The 17,764-nt window shown below is 36.8% G+C and overlaps 4 protein-coding genes across 12 annotated transcripts; 1 reads left to right on the top strand and 3 right to left on the bottom strand.

Annotated features, from left to right (window-relative positions):
* The first annotated feature begins 756 nt into the window (after positions 1–756).
* LOC104770086 (AAA-ATPase At5g17730-like) lies at positions 757–2,642 on the top strand. Its single transcript, XM_010494437.2, has 2 exons — positions 757–1,855; positions 1,962–2,642. Exons 1-2 carry the CDS (start codon positions 890–892, stop codon positions 2,358–2,360), a joined length of 1,365 nt encoding a protein of 454 aa, XP_010492739.2. The 5' UTR covers positions 757–889; the 3' UTR covers positions 2,361–2,642.
* Positions 2,643–4,054: 1,412 nt separating this feature from the next.
* On the bottom strand, positions 4,055–8,821 carry LOC104770085 (splicing factor SF3a60 homolog). Of its 2 annotated transcripts, none has more exons than XM_019241669.2 (14): positions 8,649–8,821; positions 8,220–8,435; positions 7,949–8,014; positions 7,541–7,648; positions 7,238–7,333; positions 7,016–7,158; positions 6,796–6,892; positions 6,374–6,541; positions 6,219–6,290; positions 6,056–6,127; positions 5,807–5,965; positions 5,581–5,721; positions 4,536–5,500; positions 4,055–4,441 (listed from the first exon to the last, which is right to left on the bottom strand). In XM_019241669.2, exons 2-13 carry the CDS (start codon positions 8,430–8,432, stop codon positions 4,643–4,645), a joined length of 2,193 nt encoding a protein of 730 aa, XP_019097214.2. In that variant the 5' UTR covers positions 8,433–8,435; positions 8,649–8,821; the 3' UTR covers positions 4,055–4,441; positions 4,536–4,642. The 2 variants fall into 2 exon arrangements, with proteins under 2 accessions (XP_019097214.2, XP_087360221.1); XM_087504095.1 differs by having other exon boundaries at positions 7,541–7,654; positions 8,649–8,818.
* A 3,262-nt stretch (positions 8,822–12,083) lies between these two features.
* LOC147918597 (uncharacterized) lies at positions 12,084–13,210 on the bottom strand. The gene is made up of 3 exons (XM_087503600.1): positions 13,014–13,210; positions 12,703–12,757; positions 12,084–12,608 (listed from the first exon to the last, which is right to left on the bottom strand). The coding sequence occupies exons 1-3, from the start codon at positions 13,208–13,210 to the stop codon at positions 12,084–12,086; spliced, it is 777 nt and encodes a 258-aa protein (XP_087359726.1).
* A 491-nt stretch (positions 13,211–13,701) lies between these two features.
* Positions 13,702–16,307, bottom strand: LOC104770084 (F-box/kelch-repeat protein SKIP6). 8 transcript variants are annotated; one of them, XR_015592164.1, is made up of 5 exons: positions 15,538–16,306; positions 15,071–15,353; positions 14,778–14,872; positions 14,553–14,655; positions 13,702–14,016 (listed from the first exon to the last, which is right to left on the bottom strand). XR_015592164.1 is itself a non-coding variant. In XM_010494434.3 (3 exons), the coding sequence occupies exons 1-3, from the start codon at positions 16,208–16,210 to the stop codon at positions 14,003–14,005; spliced, it is 1,257 nt and encodes a 418-aa protein (XP_010492736.2). In that variant the 5' UTR covers positions 16,211–16,307; the 3' UTR covers positions 13,702–14,002. The 8 variants fall into 8 exon arrangements, 3 of the variants coding, with proteins under 3 accessions (XP_010492736.2, XP_010492738.2, XP_010492734.2); XR_015592162.1 differs by having other exon boundaries at positions 15,071–16,307; XR_015592163.1 differs by having other exon boundaries at positions 13,702–13,966; positions 15,071–16,306.
* Positions 16,308–17,764: the final 1,457 nt, after the last annotated feature.

Here is a 17,764-nt window from a genome sequence, read left to right as displayed (position 1 = left end):
TTTCATTTTCATAATTTTGAGAAATTTCTATTACAAAATAAGATACTTTGTTATCATTAAATAAAATAATTTAAAAATACTACAATAAATTTTTAAAAATACAGTATTAAGAAAAGTAGACGCATATATTATTATTTTCTTGGGTCAACATATTAATCTTACCTATTCCCAACTGAAAAAAGGAGAAAGTAGGAGAAAATTTTGGTTTAAATAAATAAGAAAAATTTACCTTCCTATTAAAAAAATTCTCAATTATACAAAGTTGAAAGTAGTGTTCTTGAATAACTTAAAATTAAAAATAATTAAATAATATTATAATTTCGAATTTATGATATATATATAGATAATCTTCTTATAACTATTTTAAAAAACTTTGTATTTTTTATAAATTCTGTAACTTTTGATAATTATCTACTTACATTATTAATATTTTTTTAAAACAAAATATTTTATTTTTGTTGTAATGAAATTCATCCTATTAAATATTAACTTTTACGCATGTCAAATCTGAGATTGATAACTTGACACATGTCAAAATCTTGTTAATGGCTAACTTTCAAAACTCAACTTTATATAATAAGATATTTAAAATTGGTATAAAAATCTGGTTCTAGTTAATAACATATTCCAAAACATTTTCTCAATCTCTTAATTATAAAGAATAAGATGTACATTAATATGACACATGTACTAAAACATCCAATTCTACTAAATAAGATTTTCAATATATATGGGTTGTCAACTAGTGAAGAGGTTACCAACAATATTATTCAAGATAAATGATTAGCTCCCTATTGGGAAAAAAATGATTAGCTCCCTCTCTAGAGTATTATAAACCTCTTCTACTTTGAGTGCCTTTGGTAAATTCGGTGCGTTTCAGATCATAACGATGTTTTCTCTTAGAAATCTTCCTTCACTTGCACCGATTGTCTCGGCCTACGCATTATTGACGGGATACATCATGATGATCAAACCATTTCTTGATACAACAATTCCACCTCCGCTACAAAACTACATCATCGCTTATATCAACTCTTTCTTTATCTCAAGTACTCCATCGACTCTAACACTCATCATCGATGACCAGATCAAAACTGGAATGTACAACGAGCTCTACGGGGCTGCTCAGGTTTATTTGTCCACCAAGATCAACACCAACGGGGAAAGGCTAAGGATCTTTAGAGACGGCAGTGAAAAAAACGTCAATTTACACCTCAACGTAGGAGAAGTTGTCTCGGATGTCTACCAAGGCATTGAGCTCAAGTGGCGGTTTTGTGTTAACAGCGATAAAACTTACGATTTTGGGCAACAGTTTAAGCTAAACCCTGATCGGGAGTGTTTTGAACTTAGCTTTGAAAAGAAACACAGAGACTTGGTCTTGAATTCTTATGTACCTTACGTGGAGAGCAAGGCAAAGGTGATCAACAATGAGAGGAAAAGCATCAAGATGTACTCCTACTGTAACATGTATTCAAAATGGCAATCCGTGAACCTCAAGCACCCCTCAACATTTCACACCATGGCAATGAAAGAAGAGCTCAAGCGTTCTGTGATGGGAGATCTTGACCGGTTCATCAGAAGTAAAGACTTTTACAAAAGAGTAGGGAAACCTTGGAAAAGGGGTTACTTTCTGTACGGCCCACCTGGGACTGGGAAGACTAGCCTAGTTGCAGCTATGGCTAACCACCTCAAGTTTGATATCTATGATCTCCAGCTTGCAAGCGTGAGGGAGGACGCTGATCTAAAGAGATTACTTCTCGGTACTAGGAACAGCTCGATTCTTTTGATAGAAGACATAGACCGCGCCGTGGATTTGCATACGAGGTTGCAACCTAAGACTCATGAAGATTCTAAGGTTTGGTCTTCTTCACATTAGTAATATTATTTTCACTAAAAACTACTATTACTTTATAGATTATCACAAAATGCTTGCAACCAATATGTGGATCCTTGGTGAATAGGGACCAGCAACTTTGACGTTATCAGGGATCCTTAATTGCATAGATGGGTTATGGTCGAGCTGTGGAGACGAACGCATTGTAATCTTCACCACAAACCACAAGGAGAGGCTCGATCCGGCATTGCTTAGGCCAGGGCGTATGGATATGCATATTTACATGGGACATTGTTGTTTTGATGTATTCAAGACTCTGGCGTCTAACTACTTAGGATTGTCTCCCGATGACCCTCACCATCTCTACCCGGAAATCAAGCGTTTGATTGATGGAGAAGTGTTGACTCCAGCTCAAGTTGCAGAGGAGCTAATAAAAAATGAGGATGCTGATGTGGCGCTCGAGGGTTTGGTTAAAGTTCTAAGAAGGAAGAGGTCAGAGTTGGAAAAGTATGATGGTGAAATTTAAGGAAAAGATGGAGAAACTGAAAGAGAAGGATTGATGAACCGGGGAATTGTAATCCCTTTTATGAATTATGAGTTACAATCTTGATTTAAACCCTGTTTGTAATTAATTATCATCCGAGTAAGTCAGTCTAGATTTGTGGTTTAGCGTTAAAGTATTGAGTCTAGATTAATAAGACTCAACTAAGTTTTGATAATATAAATATTAAATAGATGTTGCCTGATTCTAAAATTAGTGTAGAATTATAACTCCATATTTATATTAAAGGATTCTAGGATTTGATTATTTGTATTTGCAAAATAAAAAAGAACAAGAGAAACCAAACTGATATCCACTATTAATGAAGCCTTTAGGCAGAGTACGAAAAACATAATCCACATCCATAAAGACAAAAGAGAAAAGCTAAACTTATCGCATATCAAAGGTTTCTTTTTTTTTTTTTCACAAGAGTCTCTTTTTATTTCATCCAAGGTTCATTCATACAAAGACAAAGACGGATACTTAAACCCGCTAACAAATACGGGAAAGTACCGTAGCCACAAGCCCAAACGAGGGAATCAAAGTCCAAAAGAGGGAATCAAAACCGGAAATATCTGATCTTCCGGAGACAAAAGCTGGCAGTTGAAAGAACTAACCCCAGAGACAAACCGAGGAATTAAACCTCAAAAGCAAACATAAAGGATTGGAGTTTGAAATTCCAGATAATTAAAACCGAAAACTCTAATCCAAAAGCGTCCGATAAACATTCCACAGAACAGGTAGATGTCGGAGAGGAGCTACAGACAGAAGCCTCGAGCAGAACCGATCAAAGGAAAGCCTCCAAAACTGAAAGCCCGAGAAGGGAGCTAAATCGAGCTCACACAGCCACAACAACGACGGAAATGAAAACGGCAAAGCAACAAGGAAAGAGCACATAACCTAACCCATCACAGCCACTTCAAAGAACCAGAAGAATCGAGAAAGCGAAAGTTCAAAGGAAGACCTTGAAATCCGATTGGGGAAAACGCCAAAGAGGATACCCATTCCTTAACACGGACATTCGTCGGCCCAGTCAAAGGCCACCTACAGACCAAAAACTGGTAACGCCACGCAAGAGAAGGAATAGAGATCGAACTCACCGCATCGTCTTGAAAACCAAACCTGAGCCCAACACGAACTTAGAGAAGGGTAGTAGATGCCTTTGAAGAAAATTACCTTCCGAATGATGAACCCACAATCGAAACCTTCGCCAACGCAAAACACCAGCAACTCAAGAGGAGGCAACAAAGTCGAAGAAATAGGAACCACAAATTGCAACCCAACAACTGAGACTAAGACAACCCACAAGTAACCACAAACAGAAGCAAAGAACCCCACATAAGCTAAGCCAACAGAAGCAGAGACAAACAGAGAGATTGAGGCCAACGAAAACGCCTTCACAACTCCTTCATCAAAGGATGAAGTCGTCGCAAAGTTTGGATCACCGTGAAGAACCTTCGCCGGATGCAGATCTGAAATCGCACCACCACACTCGGAACCCTAATCTCAACACCACCGTTTAGCCTAGTTCATCGGATCCCAAAGAAAAACCTAACAACAAAAAGCAATTAAACTAACTAATTCCCCTCACAGCGCCGTGGTGGCCGCCGGAGAGGAAGGAACCACCGATTTTGTTTTTTGAAACCAGAAGAAGAAGAGGAGAGAGAAGAGAGAGTTCCTTCGAAGAAGGGAAAGATTTTTTCCACATATCAAAGGTTTCTAATTTTAAAGATTTACAGAGCCAAAACAAAATTTTAAAATCAGTAATAATCGTTTCGTATATTTGGCCACCAAGTTTATAAAAGCTTCATCCACCAGCAAGCGTTAATTCACAATTCCCAACACAAAGTTAAGACTTCTTGTGCTCCCACATTGTAATATGCAAGTGACATATCGTCCTTTAAAACGCCAGCTTTCCCACTCAACGTCTGTTTGCTTGCTGGAATTCTGAGGATCACAGCTATTTTCTCTTTCAAACGTGCCACGTTTTCCAATAACGACGGCACCATGACCTCCATGTATGCATCTAAGGCGTGGGGAGCAGAAATCCTGACTCTACCCCAACCCTGAAAATGTTATAACTAACTGCTTAGATACACCAACTCAGAAGAAAGGAAAAAGAAATGACAGGTAAGTAAAAGAGTCCGGAGAAAACATTACCGGATGTTGAGCAAGAAACTCGTCTTCCGGAACAAGGGCTGACTCGTCACACGTTTGTCTCTTTGGCTCTAATGATTTTGGTGGACGAAGAGCAAATTGCTTCATCACTAAAAAATGTGCAAATCCTGGATCCGTATCCTTCTCCTCTCGCTTGCCACTTTCTTTCTCCCCATGCTCCTTCCGTTTCTTCTCCCAATGCTCCTTCTGGAACGATCCCATTGAACACGATGGAAACAGTTCTCAAGAATGGTCTCCATATCAGCGGCCGCCTTCTTTCTCAGCTTTTCTTTCAAGATTTGAGGACATAAAACTTCCCCGTACGCTTGAACAAGTCCACTGAAAAGAGTGAACCTGCCATCAGTTGGATTCCTAATAAACTCAAACTGAGGATCCATACTCACACTTTTCTTGAAACCCTCCCAAAACACGTTCCCATACCGCGCCAAAAACTGCGCCGTGAGCTTAATAATATCAAGCTCCTCAGGCGTCATCCCTACAGGAAGTCTATACGCAAACTTGTGAGATTCTAGGGGCGGAGGAGGAACCATGAATTCTGCTGGAAGAAAGGTCCGTGAATCACCATATCCTGGATTCGTAGTTGGTGTAGCATCTGAACCAGTAGCCTGAGCTCCATCTTGATTCTGAGCACGGTACTCAGTAAGCCTATGCTGGTAAAACGCGTGATAAGGATCAGAGCTATTCAAAAAGCTGAATATTGCTTCATTCTCATATTTGTCTGTGACCTTCCTCTCAGTCTCCAACCCTTCTCTTGCCAGGAAAAATGCAGTTCTCTCTACCATAGTTTTGATATCTGGAGGTGGAATTGCTACACCCGTTGGAGCTTGACGTGGATTGCTCTCTTTGATTTCCTGATCCTTCAAACGAGGAAGTGGTCTGAGATTCCCGTCAGCGCGGAGCCGCACTTTTTGACTCTCTGGTAACGTATTCCACAGATCTTTTGCTTCCTGAAACAAAAAAAAATAATCACAAATCAAATCACACAAACTATAGCTTTTAAACTAAGAAAAATGTTGAGATAACATACCTCAACCAAAGTGATTCTGTTGACCTTCCCTTTGATTCCCAAACGAAGCAATCCGCGTGCGTGACGCCATTCTTCAAAATGTCTCTCAAAAGCCCTTTTTCCCCCATAGCTATAGTTTCCACAAATCTCACATTTATATTCCTACAAGAAAAGTTTAATATCAGTATCACAAAACTCTCTCTCTCTCTCTCATCATTTAACATCAATAGTCTAATAACTACATTACCTGGCCAAGGCCGAGTTTGTAGAGCCAGTATGGTATTGGCTTCCCATCCCAACCCATTGCTACACTTTCTGACTCTGTATGAGCTTCCTCTTCCTCCATCACTTCAAATGTCAAAGCCTTTCTCTTCTTTTCTACGTTTTGTTTTGTCCTCTCGATTGCCTATATATAAGGTGACCGCATGATAATTCAAGCACAAGTAAATACCCGACATGCTCGGGGAGGGGAAAAGAAAATGTAAATATAACAAACCTCATCAAGTAAATCGCAGAGTTTCTTCATTTTGGCCTCCATTAGCGAATGTTTCTTTTCCAGTCGCGCTTGCTGAACAAAAAATGGAATCCATTAAGCATAACATACTCAGACTGGAAACAAAATATGCTGCTAGGAGATCATAACATGTGTAAATTGATACCTTCGTCAGGAAAAGTCTCTCAGCACACTGCTGCTGAGTACCACTAGTGCTCAGTCCCAATGCCACCAACGCCTGAATGACATAAAAAGGACAGACAAATTAGGGGACTATATATATGCTTCAAGAAGCATGTGAACATGAAGCATGATTATTACCTTCGTTAGCTTTTCAAGCTCCACATCTACCAGTTCCTCAACTCTGGTATAGCAATCAAGATCCACAACAGCAGGATGAGATGGATTAGGCTCATGTTCCTGGTCATGGTGGTTCTCCCCGCCTTTCACTTTCCCCTCTGCATACTGCTCTTCAAAATCAGTTTCAACCTGCAAGAAACCAACAAAAGTAATTGCCAAATCATAATATGGATCAAAGCCTTATCATAACATCTCAGCACTTTGGGATATTCAATACAAGCATCATCTAGTTATAATCGCTCTGATAGAAACAAGTTGCTAGAGGTACCCAAAAAAAAAACAAACAATCCCAAATTTTATGCAGAAGTAGTAAAGAACCCGTAAACACGCTTATAATATACATGAACACAGTAAAACAATAAAGAAAGAGAGGAGCTAAAAACCTTGTGGAGTATTCTGTCCAAATCTTGCAGCGGCTCAGTTCGTTGGAAAAAGTAAATTAAATACTCTAGCAGAGCTTCCATATACTCTGCGTATTGCCTTACATGGATAGAAACAAGTCCAAAAGACAGAGAGAGAGAGAGAGAAAAGCATTCAGCTGAAGGTAGAAGAAACAACGAATGGAGATCTCTAGGTAGAAGAAAACTCAATGAAATATTTTACCTCGACAGCTTAAGTTTACGCGGTATTTTATCTGGTTGGGAAAAAACATCAAGATAAGCAGAATATTCAACTCTTTCCCCAAAATCAGAGCTGATGTATTTGTTATACATATCATGCAAGTCCAAGAACCGACCAGAGCATTCCTGCGCAACAGAAAACAATGTTGAACAAAGGGACTTAATACGTAAAAGATATGTTGTCAATTAAAAAACAGAAACTCACCTCTACACTGAACCCAATTACTGGTTCATCCTTGAGGAGTGCTTCATGAGCATCAGCAAGGCATTCAGAAGGATGAATTCTATGATATTCATGTAGCTGTAGGTTTATGAATGAAGATAGATAGTTAAGTATTTGAAAATTTTCACCATCAATAGAGCAAAGACTCAGAATTCAGCAGGGAAATAGAACTCAAAACCAGACAGTGACTTTTGTAAGGCATTCATTATTTTGTCAAACGAAACTGAGAAACAAAGATTGGCCTTGATTGAAAAATAAGAAGGGTCCATCTATTATAAAGCAAACCTCTTCCAGTCGAGAAAAAAATGCATCAGACAAATTCGTAAACGTTGCAGTCGGGTCACCATGCGGAGCTATTGCATATTTAATCTCCCCATCCTTCTTGTCATAGGACTGAACCTTACAGTAAACAAGAAGCAAGGTTAACCAAGCAGAATAACTTCTCCCAAGGCATCTACTGATGTGAACTACAAGTGATTTTAGAGTCAAGACTAAAGTGGCCTCTAGGTTAGTAAGTAACATAACTCAAACAAGAATCTCGGAATTCAGCTGGTAAACAGAACTAAAATACCGATAGTGACTTTTGTATAAGAGATTCTTCAAATGAAACTGAGAAACAAAGGGGTCCATCTACTATATATAAAGGTAAAAGCAGGTGGTGATACAGAGGATGCAAAAGGAAAAGAAGCAAACCTGTTCCAGTCGAGACAAAATTGCAGATAAAACTGCATCAAGATCCTCCTTTTCATCGGTTTGAACCTTACAATAAACAAGAAGAAGAAGCAAGGCTTAGTAAGCAGCATAACTAAGACTAAAGTGGCCTCTAGGTTAGTAAGTAACACAACTCAAACAAGTATCCGCTTCCAGAACTCACATGTTCTTTCTAATCTATAAAGTATAAACCTCAAGAAAACGAAAACCAAAAAAAAAAACAAATTATGGAGAAGAAGAAGGAAAAACTTACAAGTTCCCGAGTCTTAAGTATGATAGAATCGGTCAGTCTCCGGAGACGGTGGCCTTGCAACAATTTCTCCATCGGAGTCCGTTGTTCTGTCTTTAGCTCTTCCATAATCAATTGCTCCAACCTTTCAAGGTGCTCGTGTTTGGAGCGAAGTTCCTCGAGCTCGTGATTGCTATAGGCACAAGGAGCCCCGAGTGAAGAAGTTGAGCCGGACATTATCTACAAGCACGCATACAACAATTATGAGAAACATTCAAATCAGAACATAAAGGGCGAGCGTAAGGCTACTACTGATATAGGGTTATATTATCGCGGAGGTGAACATGAATTTGATCGATAGGATTATAAAGAGCGAGCGTAAGACTACTAATTAGGGTTTTACTAATTAGGGTTTTCGAGAGAGATTGACTAATTAAGAAACACCGTACGTACCTAAAGCCGGTTAGAAACAGTGACGTCGAGTCGAGAAGAAGCAGAGAGCAAACGATTTCGAGATTTGGTAACAGATTACGAAACGATTGACGCAAATCGACAAACGAGAGAAAACTAAGAAGATCCTCTGACGACGACGACGACGAAGGATTGAGTTGCCGCCAAAAATAAAACCTAACTGAGACGTATTTGTAGTTTTTAGTTCCGGTTTGCAAATGGGCCTTTACTCATTGGGCCGAACGACTTAGTGATATAAAAAGGGGTCTCGTCGTTTAGTGATTGTAAAATTCTTGGAATTTTGAAATTTTTTAATTTGATCCCTCCCATATTAATTCTTCAGAAGGGTTAAAAGTTCAATCCTCTATACTAGATTTTAACTCGCAAGATTTTAACTCGCAGTACATCGCGTGCATATAATTTTTGTTATTATTAATATTTTATATTGTAGTTATTATTTAAATATTGGATGTTTTACAAATAGAGAAATAACTAAATTTCTCGACCGTTTGTGCGGCTAAATATTTATATTAAATTTTTAATTCGTAATATACTTCATGACCATTTGTTTGTTTTTTTAAGTGTTTGAGATTCTATTTTGAGTTTTAATTATTATAACAAAAAAATAAGGGATCTAATTCTAAATACATAATAAGTCATTTATACGTTATGATTAAGTCATATTTTTCTTAGTGATTTAATTATTCTACATAATCTTAGTTAAATCAACTTAATTTTATATATCAAATAATATTTAATAGTTTACAAGTAATAAAATAAGAATTTAACCCGTGTTATCACAAATTTAATGATATTATATTAATTCCAACATGTTCTTTTTATAACTCAGTTACTATATAATCATTTCAGATAGTATTTTAAACTTTTTAATTTTACATATACGTAATATTTTAAAATTTTATTAAGTTTATATATATTAATTATAATCTATATTAACATTTTTGAAATACATTTTGGTTTATGTTCTTGAAATTTATCTTATTTAATTTGTTATTTTGGAACATTAACCCCTACAGATTTTCCTAAAATAACATTTCTACTTAATTAATCCCTATAGATTTTCCTAAAATAACGTTTCTACTTAACTCAATTAATGGAACTATATTAATCGATCAAATTTATTTACGCTTATTGTCATATACAACATGACACCATCATTTAAGAGATCGAGAATAAATGCTCAAAACTTATTTTAATACATCTTTATGATAGTTGAATGTAAATCGAGGGACTGCGAAACAAAAGATTACATTCTCAATTATACTTATGACGAAGATAACGTTCATAAACACGATAACCCAAATTAAGAAAATTAAATTTTAGCAAATATATAACTTTGTAAGCAAGAAATACATTTATTTCTGTATATATCTCCTTAAGAAACTGAATATTATTCTGCGGGACATTTTTGAAGTACATTTTGGGTTCTGCCCTTATAGTTATGATTTTTTTTTTATATACAACTTTAGTCCTTAGTGTGATATTTACACACCTAATAAATATTATTTCTGCAATCATTCAACTATAGCAAACAGAAACTAACAAACTCTAGACAATATAGCCAATGGAAACTAATTAAAAAAAAAACTGAAATCAAATCTACATTTCCTATTCGTATTATACATTAACTCGATATAGTATAGAAATTAATTACTATAACAACTTAATGAAATATTTGTTGCCTTAATCATAAACCTTTTGCATTAATTCAAAATTGTCATATATATTTTTAGATTTTTTGCTTGCTTATCAATATATTCTCGATCTCGTATCACATCTAATTTTACCATCTTCAACGAACTATATAAATAACGTCTCAATAGCAATACGAAAATGCATCAATTCATACACTTGAAGTAACCTTCCCGGTTGAGACACTTGATTTGGTTTGGCGATAAACAGGTGCACACTTATTCCTTTATTAATTTATTGGTACAAAATGTTTATGTTTTCTTTATTTCATCTCTAATACCCTTCTTTTCTTATCTTAGATGATTTAAAATTCATTTATTTGAAAATAAAAAGATTTGGTTTCACGTGAACATGCAACCTTCCGGTTAGTGGATAATCAAAATATTTTTGTTTGATTTATTTCATATCACACTAATTTTTTGTTTTGGACTCCATGTAGTTATGTACTTATGTCACAAATGCATGTTGAGAAAGAAACCAATTCTGAGTTTAGCTCACGATGAGCTGCTCACCTTTCTAGGTATCCTCTTTATATTTATTATTGTATATATACTATCCTTTTGCACTTACCAAGCTTTTCGGTGTTTGGTACACCCCAGGATTTTGCTTTGATCCATTTGTATATCTTTTCAAACAATTGGGAGTAAATTAAAGGGGCCTATGTTTAGGCCATAGAGGTCTAGACTAATATTTTATTGTATACGTATTAACGGGTTAAATCTAAAAATAGTAAATAAAGTTGATTTAATTACGACTGTAAAAAACAAATCATCTTGTGTGGTATACAATATAAACACAAAAAGAGAAAAAAATAATAAATAAATAAAATTTAAAAATTTTAGTTAAAGAATTGTCCCGCGTTGTACTGCGGGTTAAAATCTAGTATTTAAATAAATGTGAATCAAAGTTCTTCTTAGTTAAGAATCAATGCTCACAGGTTTTGGAAAACAAATGGCAATCAAATTGTTGTTTTTTTTGTTTGCAAAGGATTAAGATATAGAATATCTTCAAAACACAATAGAAGATGTGGTTAAATATATCATAGTTTTTGTTTCCATATTTATTTTGCAGTAATTTTTTTAGTTGTAATAGAATGTAAAATGATTAGGAAACAAAATCTGAAGTAATGCTATTTTTAGAAATCTTTTAGGGATTAACTTTGTATATAAGTATAAATAAAAGGTTAGAACCCAAAATGTACTTCAAAAATGTATATATAGATTCATCTGCGGTACATCGCGGGGCTAAATTTATTTTAAAAAAATGCAAAATGTATTTTGTTTGGTAGATTAACTATATACATGTAATTAATTTTTGTATTTTGTAAATGTGCAGTATTTTGCATCTATATATTATCTAGTGTCCAATTTTTTATGTTTTAGGTGTATACCGTGTATTTCTTATAATATAGGAACGATATCATACAGTTCTTTAAATATTTAAATAGTCGAGAAGTGTTTTTTTTTTCACTGTAGAAATAGTAGTATTTTAATTATATTGTAGTTTTTCAATAATATCAGTACAATATAATTTGGCTTTCTATTTTTGTTACTTTCATATATAAATAATCTAAAACTTTAGTATATATAGTTTTTGCGTGCAATGAAAATAAAAGTAAGTTAACTTTTTTTATATGAATTATACTAATTGTTTACTTTTATTAACTTTAATTAATTGACTAAAAATATGTGTATATAATATTTTTTTTTTCAACCTCACATTAAATTAAAATAAAACTCCTCGATTGGTTGCCCAAGCTGGAGGAAAATTGTTTACAAAAGATGTTTCTGATAATAGCACTCTAGAAGAACGAGCTAAGCAATCAGCTTTCACATTGGACGTCCTTGGGATCTTAATCAGGGTAAAAGGAGGCAAAGAGGCACTAAGCACCTGAAACTCCTCAAGAAGCGTTGAGAAAACTGGCCACTCCTCCGGAGCTGGCACCATCGCTAATAACTCTCCAGAATCCGTCTCGAATCTCCGGCAATCAATCCCTCTGGAACGGATACACTCCATCGCCCATAATAATGCTTCTAGCTCTGAATGAAGCGGGGATGCACTGCGACGTTGACATCTGGCACCCATTACCAAGGTCTGATTTTCACCATCACCACACCACCATCCTAACCCTGAATGTGGTTCTGTGGCTTTCCACGAACCATCAACCTGACAATAAATTGATATCACCGGCGTAATCAAAGACTCCGTTAAAACGGAGTCCGCCCTTACGGCTACCTGGGCTTCCTCCCACTACAATTGATCACGTAAAGCCTCATTAATGATATCTGTTGGCTCCGATTGTAACCCTTGGAAAACTTTATTATTCCTGTCCTTCCATAAGAACCAGACCAGCCACGGAATCGAGCGATGAGTAGTGCCTAAAGCCATATGGGCTAAACCTTTGCCATATATAAAATCTAAATTTGAATAGATTGAACCAAATGGGAACTTGTCTGTATTAGGTCCAACAAAAATTCTATCCCAAAACCGACGAGAATAAGGGCACTCAAATAAGGTATGATTAATCGACTCTTCCTCCAGATCACATCTCTTGCATGCCGTGTCACAATTAACTCCCCGGGAGGCTAATCGCACCTTCACCGGAAGAGAACCCGATGCGATCTGCCGAAAGAAGTGTTTGATTTTAGGTGGTACGGGAGGTCCCAAGCCTTAGCCTTCAGGGCATTAAAATTGGGACCATAATCAATTTCAGCCTTCATATCTTGGGCTACCTTATACCCTGATTTAACCGAATACCGACCAGATTGTGTATAATGCCACACCAATCGATCTGGTCTATAAGATTTGCTAATAGGCAAACTAAGAATAGTTTGAATATCCTCCGGATCCATATATTCTTGTAGTATAGGGAAATGCCATTCTTTAGTCTGTGGATTATTCATATGATTTACCATTAAATTTGGATGAAGTTGCCGTCCCCTACCGTTTGCAGGTCGAGGATGCTGATCCAGGATCCACGGGTCACGCCAAACCGAAATGTTGAAACCCGAACCAACTGACCATCGGACTCCTTTTTCCACTAGAGCATCTCTCACTTTTGGTAAGTATAAAACATATTCATCATTTTTTAAAAAGTGTATATTGTATAAAGTTCATCTATAGAGTTATTAATTTACCGATTCTTACGCAGAACCATAAAAAAAAATTGGGACCAAAAAAATATATTGATTTATATGAGTTTTAATTTTTATTAATTTATCACTAATTTTAACTTTAATTTATATACATAGTTTAAAATACGGAGTAAATTCTTAGATAAAGTATGAAACATTCATCCTTTTCATAAATTTGCTGGAAAATTTTGTCAATTGTTATCACACAATTTATTATAAACTTCCAAATTATTACGAAATGAAGATTATAATAGAGAAACCAAATTGGTGGTTATTTAAAAAAGAAAAAATGACAATGCTTAGTATAAGACACCAAAAAAGTACAAAAGATAAATGTTATTTACCAAAAAAAAAAACTAAAACCGACACATTTATCTCTTCCTTTCTTCTTCTCTAATTCTTCTTAATCTCATCGATTCGATATGTCTCTTACTGATTCTTCTATCCCTTCGTCTTCTTCTTATCCTTATCCACCTGTGACCCGTGAGGAAATCGGTGTTCACGCAATCACTAAGGCAAGCAGTCTCATACGATTGAAAACAACCAAAAAAACTTTTCTCAGGGCCATTATATAGAAAACCAAGATCTGCCCCATCACATATGGTCTCACTCCCTATTGGGAAAAATGCTACCCATTAAAAAAAAAGACAGTATTTGTGTGGATGGGGGAAAACACAGAGCAGTTCAAATAGGTCCTATGCCAAGTTATAAATTCAATAAAATCTGAGACTTCTGAAAATATCACGAAACTAAAAGTCTAAAACCACTTGAAGAAATTTCTACTTTTCCTTCCCTGTATCCTCCGGAGTTAGTTAGTTACCTGAGGTCAGTCCCCCCTAAAAACAAACCCAATCCTTCTTTAAAATAATAAATTAAAGTCTCAGATAGAGGAGACCAAGAACCTTATATTTCCAGTGAGAGTCTTGATTCTAAGTACAGTATGACTTTGAAAACTCTGGACTTCTCAAAAGTTCACAAAATTAGACACCCAAGCGTACTTAAAATTGTCACTAGAGAGACACTATCAATGTTGAAGACACACAGAATAAACAAATATCACCTGCGGTCATCCTCAGAAAACGGAATTCGTGCTCCTGACCAGACTTTGTTTTTACCTCCTTGGTTAGAGACTCCCGCAATGGTAGGCCACCCTGAACTGGAATCTGCAGAGATGAGTATCTCAAAATGAGAGCACTTAAAAAGCCAATCTTCATTACAGGTAATAACGTAGGCTTGAATAAAAAAGTTTGCAATCTTCTACAGGAGAAGGAGCCACTAAACAAACCTAAGTATAACAGTTGTGATTATCTTTCTATCTTAAGTCAAGGTATAAACTGATTCAGGCATTGGAATGCGCCTTTAATTATTAATAGTAGGTACCTGCGAATAAATGATGTCAATGGCAGAAATATATTAACCCTGAGAAAACTGCTAATGAAAACATAATAGGGGACTGTGGTGCAATGAAAAAAAAGCAGATAATATTCAAAAGCAAAAAGAAAACCCAACAGGGGAGCCAGATATAAGGAGGCTAATTCAAACATGGACAGAAACAGAGTGCGAAACAGAGTAGGAAACCTGGAATCCAAAGCGGGGGTCAGTGGAGAAGACAGCCTCGGACCAGAGGACGTTCCCCCACATGTAGCCTTCCCACATCTGCATCGAAATCTCAGCACACCAAATCTCCAGTGTCTTGGGATCAGCATCCCCAACGAGCACGTCCCAGAAGACGAGAATGTTGCCACGAGAAGAGGTGAGGAGTTTGTTGTCCGGCATGAAGCCAAGGAGGCCGTCTTTGTGACCATGATTGAGCAAATAGCACTGCCACACATCCGCCAAGTCCCCATGGAAAGAGATCAAACTGGAATCGGGATCGGAATAAATGGATAAAAAGGGTTTCAGAGCATTTAAACCATACACATGCCTCCAAACCATGGCCCCTTGCCTTACCCCGCTCAGAGGGTCACACCACATTATAGACCCGTCGGCATGCATACAGTATAACAATCTATCTGTTGCACAATAATTAAAATCATTCCACAAACCTTGTACCCTCGGAAAGTTGCAGGACACAGTAACAGTCTCCTGCCCCTGCACCACCTTTCTAAGCTCTGTCGCTTTCATCAGGTCCTCCGGGATAACATCTCTAGTCCAAGTTTGCAACTTTGGGTCGAACACCTCTGCCCAGATTGAGGGATCCTCCACGCAGCCTCCAAACACGTATATCTTGCCGTCTAAGACGCCAGCACGGGCGCCAGCGCGAGCAGCATTCATGGAAGGGAGGTAGCTCCACGTGTGAGTCCGACAATCCAAGTACGAGACAAGCGCGGTTTCCATGCAGTCTATCAATCCGCCAATTACATAGATCCCACACCCGAGGGAAACCAAGGTCGCTGATCGCGGAGTTGGGAACGACGGGATCGGGATCAGCCGATTCCGATTCTTATTTACAGAGAGGATGAACCAGCGCGGGTTTGGCTCAATTGGAGAGTCAATGAATACATACACGCACTCCTCCGTGCAACCCATACGGGATCGTGTCTCGTACAACTCAGGCGAAACCACCAGTGAGCGGTAGCTCTTTGAGGCCATAGATAAGGCCGCATGGTCTACTCTTGACACGCGGGCAAAGCAATCTATAGCAATCTCATCTGGCAAAGACCATAACCCACACGACGGAGACGCCTCCTTACGCGATTGCTCTACCGCGGCGGACATCGTCTTTGCCAGTGCTTATACTCGGTGGAGGAGCTTTAGTTAAAACTTACTAATTGAATTCGATTACGCAGTAGTAGTGTATAGCTCAAACCTCTTTTTTTCACTTATTAAACACACCTATTTATAGAGTTGTGATTTTTAAGTAAATTGCTAATTTACATAATAACGTTTTCCATTTTTTCGTATTTACATTTTCTTCGCTTTACCGTTTTAATTTTGCTCAATCTTCTCTTTTGTTGCTTGATTTTTTTTTTTCAATTTCCTTTGTAGTTCATTTTTCTGAATTTTACAAAAAAAATTCTTTTTTTATAATTAGAAAACTAAACCATTTACAACAAAACGATTTTGCTTGGATAAAAAAAACTACCATAGCAGGTTATGTGGCATGATTGCTGCAACTTATGTCGAGCATGTAAGAGCATCATTATCCCACGAATGATCGATCGTTGCTCCAAAAAATATATTTTAATGATTTTTTAATATTATTATATATTTAAATAATAAATCTAAAAATAAAAATTAATTAATTAAATGCTGTCACTTGTTTTGAGTAACGATTCTTCGTTTCTACGGGAAACAGCGTTCCTCAGTTTTTTTCTTTTTTTTTATTATTATTTTTAAATTTTTAATTAAGAGTATCTCTAAGTAAACCTCCAGTAATCATGCTCTAAGAAATCTTTTTGAAGACGCTTCAAATGCGATATAGGAAAAGGAGAGTGAAGCTGACGTGGTGGTTTAAAAAGATTTGATTGGAGAAAAAGGATCAAATGACGTGGTCTTCGTTTGTGTTGTTGAGAGTGACGAAACTAAGTATGAAGAAGCAGACGAGTTCATGTGTGGGATCATGCTAAGAATCTGAAATTTGTAAAAAAACTAAAAAATCTCTAAAAAGTTTCTCTGAGCTTAGCTCTCATCTTGAGAGTTAACATGATTGATTCTGTGTTTTATGAACATTGAATTGGTGTTGGTTACAGTTACGGTTCGTTGGTGCATTGAATTGGTTTGGTTGAATGATTGTGAGTTTTACTGTATCAAAGGTATCAGAGCTGTGTCATCCTCGGAATCTATGGAGGAAACGCTAGCTGAGACGAAGGTGAACGAAGCTATGGATCATGAAAAGACGTTGGTGTTGCGCTTAGACAGGCTTTACGATAAACTCGAGAAACAACATGCAGAGAAGGAGATGTATTTTGTTGCGATGCTCAAAATGCTTCGATTACACAACGGCGAAGGGGATAGTGAAGAATTGGTGAACATTGAGGTTAATGTTGAGAAAGAATCGTTTTAAGATTCTGTTATTGCTTCACAGTTCCTAGAGGTTCAAGTGACTCCACAATAAAAGTTGCTTCACGACATTGTTTCGATTGTGGATATTGACTCTGAGCTGGAGACAAAATCGATTGAACACATGTCTCTAGTAGCGATCTCAGAGGAAGAACTAATTCCACCATTTCCGGTATCGATTTCTACATTGGAACCTAGCCTTCAATTTCACAATGCATCAACGGTTGTTTGTGAGGATTCCCAATCTGTTGTTGGTTGTGCTGACTTGTT

This window comes from Camelina sativa, chromosome 20 (assembly GCF_030686135.1).
Source record: "Camelina sativa cultivar CO46 ecotype springtype chromosome 20, ASM3068613v1".
Classification (NCBI taxonomy): domain Eukaryota; kingdom Viridiplantae; phylum Streptophyta; class Magnoliopsida; order Brassicales; family Brassicaceae; genus Camelina; species Camelina sativa.
This window is presented reverse-complemented; position numbering and strand designations above follow the sequence as displayed.